This window comes from Diadema antillarum, unplaced genomic scaffold (genome assembly GCF_040938485.1).
Source record: "Diadema antillarum isolate AM-2024a unplaced genomic scaffold, OU_Dant_1.0 seq00000301_RagTag, whole genome shotgun sequence".
Lineage (NCBI taxonomy): Eukaryota > Metazoa > Echinodermata > Echinoidea > Diadematoida > Diadematidae > Diadema > Diadema antillarum.
The window spans coordinates 1442501-1455071 of NW_027271324.1; the positions used below are offsets into that span (position 1 = coordinate 1442501).

General features: G+C 41.3%; 1 protein-coding gene across 1 annotated transcript in view; it reads left to right on the forward strand.

Annotated features, from left to right (window-relative positions):
- Positions 1 to 12070, forward strand: part of LOC139730335 (TBC1 domain family member 1-like) — a 102112-nt gene extending 90042 nt beyond the window's left edge. The window contains exons 10-19 of the mRNA XM_071641202.1: positions 23 to 171; positions 1310 to 1498; positions 2231 to 2392; positions 2941 to 3099; positions 3835 to 3986; positions 5492 to 5584; positions 6490 to 6649; positions 7374 to 7543; positions 10262 to 10492; positions 11053 to 12070. Of these exons, the coding sequence (XP_071497303.1) occupies positions 23 to 171; positions 1310 to 1498; positions 2231 to 2392; positions 2941 to 3099; positions 3835 to 3986; positions 5492 to 5584; positions 6490 to 6649; positions 7374 to 7543; positions 10262 to 10492; positions 11053 to 11490 (1903 nt within the window). The 3' untranslated portion in view covers positions 11491 to 12070. The remainder of the gene's footprint in view (positions 1 to 22; positions 172 to 1309; positions 1499 to 2230; positions 2393 to 2940; positions 3100 to 3834; positions 3987 to 5491; positions 5585 to 6489; positions 6650 to 7373; positions 7544 to 10261; positions 10493 to 11052) is intronic.
- The last annotated feature ends 501 nt before the right edge of the window (positions 12071 to 12571 follow it).

Consider the following 12571-nt stretch of genomic DNA (forward strand, 5'->3'; position numbering starts at 1 on the left):
CTCTTTCTTTGTCTGTTTACAGAGCCATGAGTGTAGGCGGCAGAGCACACATGTTTAGTCCTGGCCAGAGTCCACGGACACCCAACCTCACCCCAAGCTACCGTATGTCCTGGAGGCAGGCCATCTTCAACCGGGTCGTGACCCCCATGAGTGAGAGCAAGGCTCCCCCTAGTAGGTTTCAGAGGCTTAGCGTCTCAGTTCAGGAGGCATTCCTGTGCTGCATCAATGAACTCTTTGCATACAACTTCTTGATATTGGGCTGATTTGCCACATTACGCTTCAGATGCAAGACAGATGTAGAGAAATTTAGAAAGTTGCCCTACAATTCTTTACAGGCACTATGTATGAGGAGAGATGAGCACAACTGTAAATCTTGTTATCCCTGTATCGTGGGTCTTTGATAAGTTTACACACCTGACCACTGTGTGTGCATGTTATTTATATTTACATATCTGCTCTTGATTTGCTGTCTATTTAGATGATGAGAGGATCATAACACATTTGAGGATTGATAATGTTAGCTTTTGGTACAAAATGTCAATTTAAGGAACAACTATGCTACTCGGATGTGGGCTTTAAAGGCATAATTTACCATTTGCAGAAGAAACAAAAACCCAGCATTAGTGCTTTGAAATAGTTCTAAAATGTCAGTTAGGGATAGAAACAACCACTGTAAAAATTTGAATCTGTATAATCGATGTTATGTATTGTTAAATACACAAAATGTGAATAATAGTTATAACAAAAATGTTTCCAGACTAAACCGTCTACAGTTATGATTTAATAAGAAAAATACTGATATCTCCCTACATTTTTGGCTTTATTGCAAAAATTTTATATGGTAGGATGTTTTGTGATACAACAGACCTACACATATGCATCAAATGTGATATCTTGAAATGTTTTAAAATCACTCTCCCAAAGGTAAACAGGACCTTTAAAGCTTTGAGGTATTTGTTATTGTTTGATATAATAACACAATACAATGCAAATGAATCTCTGACCACATTTGCTTTTTACTTCTACTAATGGTGTGTGGGTATTTCCCTTGCATTTCTTGGAAAGATTTGCTTCTTGCACATGTTTCAGTCCTGACAGTGTTATTTTAACCCAACTTTTACCATGCACTCTGTTTTCACATGACCATCAACAGGATTGCATGGTCAAAATGTTGGTATCTGTGCTCTATCACCCAAGGTATTTGTATACCTGGTACCCAGAAATGATATACTCAACTAGTAACACATAAACACCATTTCTCATTCTAAACTTTCTTTTCCTCTCCTCCCTCCCTCCTATAACCACGCAGCCTTCGAGGAACAAGATGAGTATGTATTTGAGGAAGCTGAAGAGAGGGAGGGAATCAAGGCGGAGATCAGCCCGGTGACCAAGCCGAAGCGGTTCACCTCCAGACTGGCCGTCAAGGCTCTCTGGCAGCGGGCAATACGAGAGCAGATCATCCTCAACAGAATGGAGAAGGAAAACAAGAGAAATCAAGGTACCATGACATCTTGTGTATGTCTGTGTGTCTTTCTGTGTCTGTATGTCTGTATGTCTGAGTCTGGGTGTGTGTGTCTGTGAGCCAGAGTCTGTGTCTGTGTGTCTGTGTATCCATCCTCCCTTGATACTTTCTCTTGAGTTTGGGAGTCAATACTCACAACAGACACAGATGCAGTTTGAAATCTTTTCATGCCTCCACCATAGAGTGTCCCAGGAGGCATTATGTTTTCCGGTTGTCTGTATTTTCACTTTTGGTCTTGTGGACAATGCAACTTTAGAACCTTTTGACTTATCTAAATTGAACTTGCAATATGTATGTATGAGTAGATATTGAAAGCTGTGCCTATCAACTTGTGGGTGCATGTGCTGAAGAATAAATGTCATCGATTCTCTAGGAGAAATATTTTGGCCATGGGGTCAAAGTTCAAGTGAAAAGTTTAGATGTTACTTTTTTCTCCATATATCTGGAATGACTCAAGGTATCTTCCATGTGACTTAGTATACATATACATGTACAGTACCTGTATTGCCTGATAATGATTCTCTGAGGAAGGTCCTTTTTTTTTTTTTTTTTTTTGGGGGGGGGGGGGAAGGGTCTCGGGATCCAAGGTCAAGAGTCAAAGGTCAGGTCAAAATGCTAAAATTACATATAAAAATACTATAGGAAGCCTTCCATTGATGATGAGTACAACTAGACATCATCCATCTCCCATTCTGCTCCTCCTCACAGCCCGCCTGGATGCGGTGAATGAGAAGAAGATGAAGCTGAACTATGAGGAGATCACGCCCTGCCTGAAGGAGGTCACCAAGCAGTGGGACAAACTCTTGGCTCTACCCAACAGGCAGCACACAGTCATACCTTATGAGGACATCAACAAGCTGTACAAGGAAGGTGGGTACACATAAAACCCCTGCCGTGTGCCATCAAAAGATATCGCCCAGGGGCCGTTTGCTTATTGATAATAGTCTCTTCCACCTGTACCTTAGGATGAGATGAAATGTAGAATGTGTTTTTGTATATACATTTACATATTTCTTTTAATTACTCTTTAAGCATTCCTGTATACAGTATACAGTGTTTTGATGTGAATGTTGTTGATTTGTTATAATGACTTCATTTGTACAAGTGAAATGAAACTGAAAGTACAAAAATGAAAATATTCACACAATTTAAAGTTCATATTTGGTCATATGCAGCAATATGTTTCCAATATTGCTGAGCAATATGTTTCCAATATTGCTGAGTGTTGACATGTAGCTGATGTTGGTGTAGGTATGACTTTACATGGACAAAGCAAAATGAATAAAAGTATTAACAAAACATGTGAGTGTTCTTGCATAATTATTTGCACTATCATTAATGACATCAGAAAACACACATACATACACATATAATGTATTCATACATGATGTTATTGTGTTATCCATGCCTTGATACAGGAGTACCCAGGACAAGGAGGGGAGATATCTGGATGATGCTGTCTGAACAGCGCCTCCTCCGCCTGCCCCCCGGTGGGTCCCAGATACCGGAGTCCGAACCCTATCCAGAGCTCCTCAAGCAACTCACCACACACCAGCATGCAATCCTTATTGACCTAGGTGAGACAACAGCCAAAGAATTCTTTCATTTGACACCTTTTTCTATCATCTTTGCAATTGCACTGTCTTTAAAGTTGTTCATCTTTTACTCTGTGTATCTGCCAGACACTGAGTTTGTGGACAATGGCATTGTCATGCTTTAATGCTGCTTGGCCTGAACTTCAGTCGTTCAAATGTAACAGATATATGTTCAGGGATAGATCCTCACAGAGAGATATGTTTTTGATTCCCCAAAGTATATTACACATCATGAAGCAAATTTGCTGCAGTATTAGATGTCTCTTCCACTTGAGGAAGACAAATGTGTTTCTCCAAAAAAAAAGAAGTAAAGGTTCCCTTGATAATCTGTCATATTTTCCAGTGTACACTTCAGGAAGTTATATCCTGTTCGGTGAACATTTTTTGGTACAGTCTGTGTTGTTTTTTATTGAGAGTAAACATTTTTGAGCATCTTGATTTGAAGATGTTGTGGCTCTAAAGACATGTAATTCTGTTATTTTTTTAAAGTGACTGAGTAAAATGAATGAATGAATGAATGAATGAAGGAATGAATGAATGAATGAATGAATGAATGAATGAATGAATGAATGGATGAATGAATGAATAAATAAATGAATGAATAAATGAATGAATGTATGTATGTATGTATGTATGTATGTATGTATGTATGTATGTATGTGTGTATGTATATATGTATGTTGCAATAATCAGTGCAACTTATTTCTCACCCTTCAGGTCGCACCTACCCCAACCACCCATACTTCTCCAACCCCCTGGGGCGGGGCCAACTCTCCCTATTCAACCTGCTGAAGGCGTACTCATTGCAGGACGATGAAGTTGGCTACTGCCAGGGGCTTAGCTTTGTGGCTGGCGTTCTGCTTATGCATGTAAGTTCGGCTTTAACCAAGACTCACAAGATCTGATGTGGCACATATTGTGTGAAACAATTTATCTATCATTTGATATATCAATAGATGAGTAAATAATGTTCTTAATCATTCTCCATATTTGACAGTGGTAGCACCTGCAATACACCCTGGGTATTTTGCTGATTATATCAAATTTCAAGCTGTGTAAAGATATCTCTTGCACTGAATTTTTGAGGCTATTCGTAGTTATCCTCATATTTGAATAATAATGCAGCGCAGTGGTTCATGATGCATTCTGGGAGTATACTGATGACAGTAATGTTACATCCATGTAGCACATTATATATTATATCCCTCATGTAAAGCTTCTTGCCATAGGATTGTACAGAGCACGAACATGGTGTAGTTTTACTAGCTAGCTACGAGCAGCTGGATGCGGTGCAATTGGTTACTAGCCAGCGGGATATAGTACTTTTGGGAATCCACGATCTGCACCCATCGTGATCGTGCGATCGATATCGACATTTCTCACTTAAGAATGTACGCAGTGCGCGTAGTAGCGATACTTTTGAGCGACAGTCCTGTGCGTGGCTTGTAGCTAGCGCTAGCAGCGCTTTGGAATTGCGCGACGGCATAATTACAGAAATCTGTGGTGCGATGGCGTGTGTGTGTAACGTTATTTGCAATTAGTGTGATCAGTGCATTCAGCTCAATTGACAAAGTGACTGGTTCAAGAAACGGAGGAATGATCGCAGGAGGACACCATATCAGGTACAAATTAGGAATAAACTAAAACCGATTTTGAAGATGATCTGGGTAACGAAGCTGCTTTAGGCCTACTTCTAACGTAGTCCTGGACCTCCTCGATCTTTCGGAGTTTTGCACGCTGTGCACCATGTGTAGTAGTGTAGCTCGTGTGTAGGAATCAACAACAGCGCAGCGGTGTCGTTCGCTACGCGCTGCACGCACTGCTGCTGCACAGCTACGGCCTAACGGTAGATTTATCGTTCAAGAAACCTGCACATTTTTCCAAAAGGGAACCGTCATTACTCTAGTAAAATGCTCGAGAGGGATATAAAACAAATATCGACTGCTTTCTTTCGGGCCATGGTAAAACTATTTGACCTCGGTGATTTCTCAACAGTGCCATGTCCCTCGACTTCGTCTCGGGACATAAGCACTGTTGAGAAATCACCTCGGTGCAAATAGTTTTACCATCTCCCTCTGCAGCAGTCGATATTTGTATAATAGCTAATGGGCCTTCATGTACAATATCATCCTAGCCACCAAATGGAATATTATCAGTGCTCACTATGCAGACCACAATGCCGTACTATGGAAGTGTTTCCGTACATCTCTGCCTACATGGGTAGAAGAGACTAAAATGGTTAACTTGGTACAATGTATTCATGGCAAGACTGTCATATCAATACATAGTGATTGGCAGGCATTGTGGTTGTCATTGCAACCATGTGGCATTATGCAGTCGCCTCTACATTCTCTGTCTTCCTCTGTTGCCACAGATGGAGGAGCAGCAGGCTTTCAAGATGCTGGAGTACCTCATGTTCTCCTGGGGCTTCCGGAGGCAGTACAAACCAGACATGACAGCTCTTCAGGTGAGTGAACCCAGCTCGGCCTGGCAGCAGGCAACCTTCTCACCCTGTGGCCTAAAGAAACACATGTTTATGTGCATCGATGAAAGGCAATCTGCCAATCGGTTGCAGTAGAAACACAAGTAGTGGTAGCACAGAGATATTAGTGAGCTTTATATCTGCGACGCAAACGCTAAGACGACGTAACCTCCAGGGTTGGGCAATGGAAACAGCTGTCTCTCACAAATTGGGATTTCCATAAATAAGGGGTCCATTTTGGGACATTGTTTGGTGTCCCAGTTACGTCTAACACCCACATGTGTTTGCTGCTCTGAGTAAGATGCAAATAGTGGAGTGAGATCTTAAAGTCATTCCAAGCATGAGGATGCAATATCATTCCTAGAATCACTTTACATTTTAACTCCCCTGTTTGCAGCTTTACTCAGAGTCACAAAAACATGTGGATGTCAGATATAACAGGGACACCAAAATGTCACAAAATTGGACCCCTAATTTATGGAATTACCCAACTTGTGCAGAACACCAAGGCGTAGTCCACTTTTGCTGTTGTAGTCCATTAAGCATGAATCCATTGTCGGTGAGATAGATGAGTGTCAAATTCTGAAGATAGGTAAGCTTTGTATTACATAGCTTAGAAAATATACCCACATTGTTCTGTTTATCACTCAATGTCAGCATGTTTGTGCAAGCTTTTTTGTAATCTCACTGTAGGGAAAGATCCTCGGAGTAATTTGTTTGATACTGAAAAGTTCACTGCATGAGAATTTTGATGTGTAATTACAAAGCTTTAGTCTGAGCTATGGTAAACCCTAGTAATTGCTCACACAAAAATGCTATTGAGTTGAGGGTTTTCACAATCACTCATTTTGGTTTTCCTCCTATTCCAAATATCAATCCTGACCCTGCAGATCCAGATGTACCAGCTCTCCCGTCTGCTCCACGACTTCCACCACCGGCTCCATGACCACCTGGAGCAGAACGATGTGGCTCCTTCTCTTTATGCGGCGCCCTGGTTCCTTACACTGTTCGCTTCCCAGTTCCCTCTGGGCTTCGTGGCCAAAGTCTTTGGTAAGTCATATGTCTGATGCTGTGGAAGTGTGTAGACCATACACAATGGGGCAGCGAAGTGGCTCTCTTGGTATCGTATCTGCCTTTCAAATGAATTTGGGCTCAGGCACAGGTTCAAATCCAAGTGAGTTTTACTGAGCAATGTTGTGTGTTATCATACTATCCCCTCTTGTACCGGCAAAACGCCCTGTCCCTCAGATAGGACATAAAATGGAGGTCCCATATGTGAGAGAGTCACAACCAATGCAAGCAAGATACCCTGCTTCATTCATGCAGTGCAAAGAGCAGGGCTCTTAATCAGGCGAAGTGGTCTGCCCTAAGTACTCACAACGAGACCCCATGGGAGACCAACTAGTGCCGCTGAATATTGGCTATCCAGCCTTTTTGTCACATTTACAAGAGGTACTCTTGAAATCTATAATCATGCTGGCTTATATACATATTCTCTGTGCTTCATTCATTCAACTTTCCCTTTAAAGTAAAACAAAAAAGTGAAAGGGAGCAGATTTCAGAGCAGTAATACGAGGAAAGCAGATTGTATGTCACAGGAACAAGACATATGAGCATATAAAGGGCACTTGAAATCGACAGTGATGAATAACAAGAAGACTAGCTATGAACGGCAGATAAAGGTAGTCTGTTGCCTGGTTGCATGTGCCAGGAACTTCACTACTCGGTATTCATTCCTCTTTGGAATCCTTCTCCCACCCCTGTTGCACCCCAGACCTGATCTTCCTGCAGGGCTTCGAGGTCATCTTCAAAGTGGCCCTGGTCATCCTGGGAAGCCACGAGGAGCTCATCCTCCAGTGCGACGGCTTCGAGTCCATCATCGACTTCGTCAAGAACCAGCTCCCATCCCTGGGCATCGTCCAGATGGAGAAAGTGATCAACAAGGTAAAACTCAGTGCAATACAATATACTTCAACAGGGCTCGGTTAGCCCTTTACCCTCTGAACTGCCTACATTGTACATCCACCTTTGTGTTTTGTTTGTGTGTGTGCATGGGGTGGGTACAGGGGTTTTATGCGTGTATGTGTGTGTACACTAAGGAGGTATGGTGTATACATGTATGTGTGGGTGTGTGTGTGTTTATGTGTGGGAATGAGTGAGGGGAGTATAGTGACGTGTGAAGGAGGGGGTACAGTGTGTGTGCGTGTATGTGTGAGAGTAAGTGATGGGAGTATGGTGTGTGTGCATGGGGGGGGGGTACTGTGTATGTGTGAGTAAGGGGGTACAGTGTGCATGTGTGAGAGTGAGAGGATACAATGTGTGTCTGTCTTTGTCCCTTTTGTATCAACCTTTTATCACACTCATCATCTGCAATTAACTTTGCAATTTAGTTTCCATAAATACATGATCAGTTGCATGCAAAATGCATATGACATTTACTACTTCCCTCCAGTTGATAGTTGGTGAAATTGAGAGAAATTTGTTGGTGCCAAAAGGTTCACCATGCACAAAGTGGCCTCCTGGAATTGTTCATTAGTTTGTTTTAAACTGCAATATCACTATCTTCAAATAAAATTGCATGCATTGTCACCTCATAATTGTGGCAAAATTTATCAGTCTTTAAGGAACACAATTCAGGGTCAGTGTTTGTCCTTTGCTTTTCTGCCTGCATGAGATATGTTGTAATGGCCACAAGGTGTTTGACTTGTCCTACTGTTTGTGTGTACGAAGACATCTCCTTGATAATGTGACGATGCTGTGAGGTGTCTTCATTGACGTGAATTAGATTTGCATTTAGATACTTGGTCCAAGAGTCGCAGAAGCAAAGTCAACAGCAGAATTTTTGCATTTAAATTTGGACAATAAATCATTTTACTTAAATGTGATAAAATTCAGTGGTATTTTGTACAGTGTTGAGGGGATTTCTATATGATTTGGACTGAATGTGTTAAGGGTCATATGACAATCTCTGATCCAATATAAGGAATATAAAAATTTTATGGATTAATGAAAATAATGTGATGGTTGTAACAGTGTGAAATGTTATTAATACTGTAATAATTAACTTTTAGAGAAAACTTTCAGCGGAAACTTAATAAACATAAACAAATTTTAGATGAATCTTAACATTTCCACGTCATTGAGTTTCAGAAAAAAAAATGTAAGACTAGGTGAGGGCTACAAAAATGAAAGAAAATTTGTGAGCATTTGTGGTGTGTTACTCATTTCAAGCCGCAAACTGCCTTGCCCCTGCTCATCATGCGCAAAATGTCACTCCAGTTAGCTTTATATGCTACATTTATGTATTCAAACAGACCCATAGAAGAGCGCCTCATTCTAAGCACACAGCTACAGCTGCTGTAGAATTATATTTGTGTTTGATAACACACCTCTACTTACAAGTACGCACCTTCTCTCCCTCCTGAATATTTGGCATAGCTGTCTGTGCACTCAGCAATTATCACACCTCACCCAGAGGTTTCCATCCATTAACCTGTAACATGCCAAGAGAGCTGTTCAGCCAATGTGCAGATTCTTATCCCTAAGTGAGAGACTGAATCTGAAGCAAAAGATTTACAGCATAATCACAATTTTTTTTTTCTTTTGGTGTTTTTTTTTTTGTATATTCACTCCCACTGTTGACCAAACCAAATTTAAGGAATGGGTGCATGCTGAGAACAATGGACTTATTTTTTTTTTCTCAAAATGGCTCAAGGAGGATTTCAAGTTTTCCATAGTGTGCATGTTTACAAGTATATGACATGCCAAGGGTTTATCAGAACCTGCAGTACATTTCCAGATGAGTTTCAGTTTTTCAGCAGTAATCATGAAGTATTAGGGTTGGGCATTCATATATTTTTTTTCCCCCGTATTGTAGGCAAAACTGTTGATCTTTCTGTCAATATTTAACCAAAGACCACAGAGACATGCTGCACCAGTAGACGTCGGCAAACAAAGCATGCAGGAAATGTAGTGGTTCCATTGTTTACAATTACTTCCTTCTCCCAAATTGGTGCATGGCATCACCAGGCTATGCCTTTCCTCTCTCACTTACATCTCGTTCGCCTGTCTGAGAGCATGTACTGCGTGTACAACCTTTTCTCGAATGGTACGCACCAATTTGAGGAGCCATCAGTGTAGAATGTAGCGTAGTCATCATCATCATCATCGCCATTCATTAACATTACTTTTGAGTTAGTGTGTGTGTGTGTGTGTGTGTGTGTGTGTATGTGTGTTTGTGTAGTACAGAGAAAGCGAGAGAGAATATTAAAAATTGGGTCAGTATGTAGATATTGGTGGCCTAATCAATGTCATAGATATTTGTAGAAATGTTCAAGATTACTATGCTTGCTGATGAGTGCCTGATTGTGGAGTTCATTTTGGTGCTGTTCTGTGCATACAGTTTGATTGTCATACACTTTATATTGTGCCCTCCTTGGGTTTTTTTCCCTTTTCTTTGTATGATGTTAGTTATGTTCTCATCTTCGCATTTGTCTTTAGAATTCTTATTGTTATTGAGAGTGCTATATGAGTTGAAGCTAATCCGAGAACATGTAAATAGCTTGCATTGAAGTGCATTGTGATGTCGTATAAAAAACTTAGTGTGGTACATTTACCACACATTTCTTACCAAAAAGTTTGAATTATTCCAACTCCGTACAGGCATACAAGTTGGACATCTCAAAGCAACTCCATGCCTACGAGGTGGAGTACCACGTCATTCAAGAAGAGATGCTGCCCTCGCCTGTTCAGTCCAAATCCATCCAACGCGACATTGAGCAGTTGGAGACGTCCAACCGCAACCTGCGTCGCCACAACAACGAGCTGTTGGAGCAACTCCAGTCAGCACACAACACAATCCACAACCAGCGGTCCATGTTGCACAGCAAGCAGGTGAGAATTTTGTTCATTTCATGAAAAGGTCATCTTGAAGTTATTTTAGCATCTGTGAATCAATTGCATGGCCTTAAAAATGACAAAGAATACTAGGGCAATGTTTCATGAAACTTGTCAGTCACGGACAGCTGTTTTAAGCTACTGAAATCTTTGCATCTGATTGGCTGAGAAAAAATTTCTTAGTGAAAATCCCTGATAAAACGCTTGATGAAATACCCCCAGGTCATTGCAGTGTAGTCTGTCAGTTGTTAGATGAGAGCCCTTAGGAAAATGAGGTCATAATGACAAACAGAAACAAGTTTTCCTGTGCGTATGTTCAAAAATGAATTGAAAAATATTTTGCAAACACACTCAACCACAAACTGAGAAGTGGTAAGCAAGTGAATGTAGTGACCTGCTTTGACAAAAAACAACTACAACAAAGATTTTATTGTATTCGTCTAGAGAAGTTCAGAGTTAAATGAAAATTAGTCTCAAGTCATCTTTTCCAATGTAAATATCAGTTGCATGTTATATTCCCAGATATTTACAGTATCAGTTGTCACTTCTTTCCTCAGGAGACGGAGACCAATCTCCGCTCGGAGCTGCGGACGCTAAACCTGGAGAGGGCGGCGCTGCTTGACACCATTGCCAAGTTACGGGACTTGGTTCCCGACAACATCCTAAACCAGTCCGGATTAGACCTGGTCCACCTGACATCCCTCACCACCAAATCCAAGACCGACAATAAGGCCCACCACGCGGAGGACAACCCACAGCACCACCAGATGATCGAGAATGCCGCGGGCGACAACATCTCCATCGACGACGACTCAATCGAAGACATGGACAATGAGGTGGCGTCCATCACGCGGATGCAGAGCCTGCGAGAGGAGCGCTCCCGGAACCACAGTGGTGGAAGCCTGGGCAGCGAACTGAGCGCCAGCACCAACACCAGCGAGGCAGACCTGCCTAGCATAGTGATCAATGACGCAAGAGCCGTGTCTGCCAGCTAGCTTCCTCGGACTACCGTGGTTGTTATGGTTACGCGATGACACTTGAGATTGTTGCCTCATGACTGATGCAAGGATTTGATGCCTTCCTGTTGCCACCTGTTGGTAGAGTGATGCCTTTGTAGGACATCCTGATATGAGAAACGGAGAATTAGATGGCATTGTAGGCACATTGTCGACGAGTGATTGCTGTGGCAATGACGTATGCTATGCAAGACTGTCATGCCCAAGTGTCAACTCACTGGAGCTTTTGTAGAACTTTGTTTCAGCATGACACTGATTGGTTGATGATCAGTCCATTAATTCTGTATTGAAATATTGAAAGAACAATTTGGATGTGATAATGTCCCATGCTGATGAATGTGTCATCACATTTGGATGGGCTGTTATGCTTTGAGAGAGAGTGCATGGATTTTGTCAGCCGTGTGGTGAAGAGAATTTATCTGGAGAGGTAACATCTACTTGATTAACCTGCCTAGTGAACACTGAAGTAGGCAACAACATCAGGTGAAAATGACACCTTGGAACTTGTATCTTCGGAAGACTTTGATTTGACACAGAGCTATTTTCAGAACAGATTTTTAATTTTTGTATGCCAGACAGCAAAACCAAAAAGTGTGCATGTTTTTGAAATTTGACAAGTGCAGAATTGGAAGCACAAACACAGCATCGCAAAGACTGTCTGTCAGATCAGTAGTGGTTATGGTCAAGGCATTTGTGTAATAATCTTTCGCTAAATATAAATCTGTGTAATCTGTATTTCCATCGGTCAGTGAATTAAGTTTATCTTCTGTATATATCCTTATGACTTATTTAGGTGGTGCTTGTATAATGTTTACTTGAATCTCGCCCAGGTGGCAAGATCACATTTTGCAAATGCGAAAAGTTGAACGAAAAAAAACCAAAATAGACACCTGTAAATTGTTTTGATAAGGAAATGTCAAAAGTGATAGAAGAAGCTAAAGCTCATGAAGCTATTCTTTCACAGCATATGAGCATTGCCAATTTGGCACCATTTATATAATGATATCTATTATTCATTGTTTGCCCAGTGCTATGATGTAAGGTGGAAAGTTCTGACTGT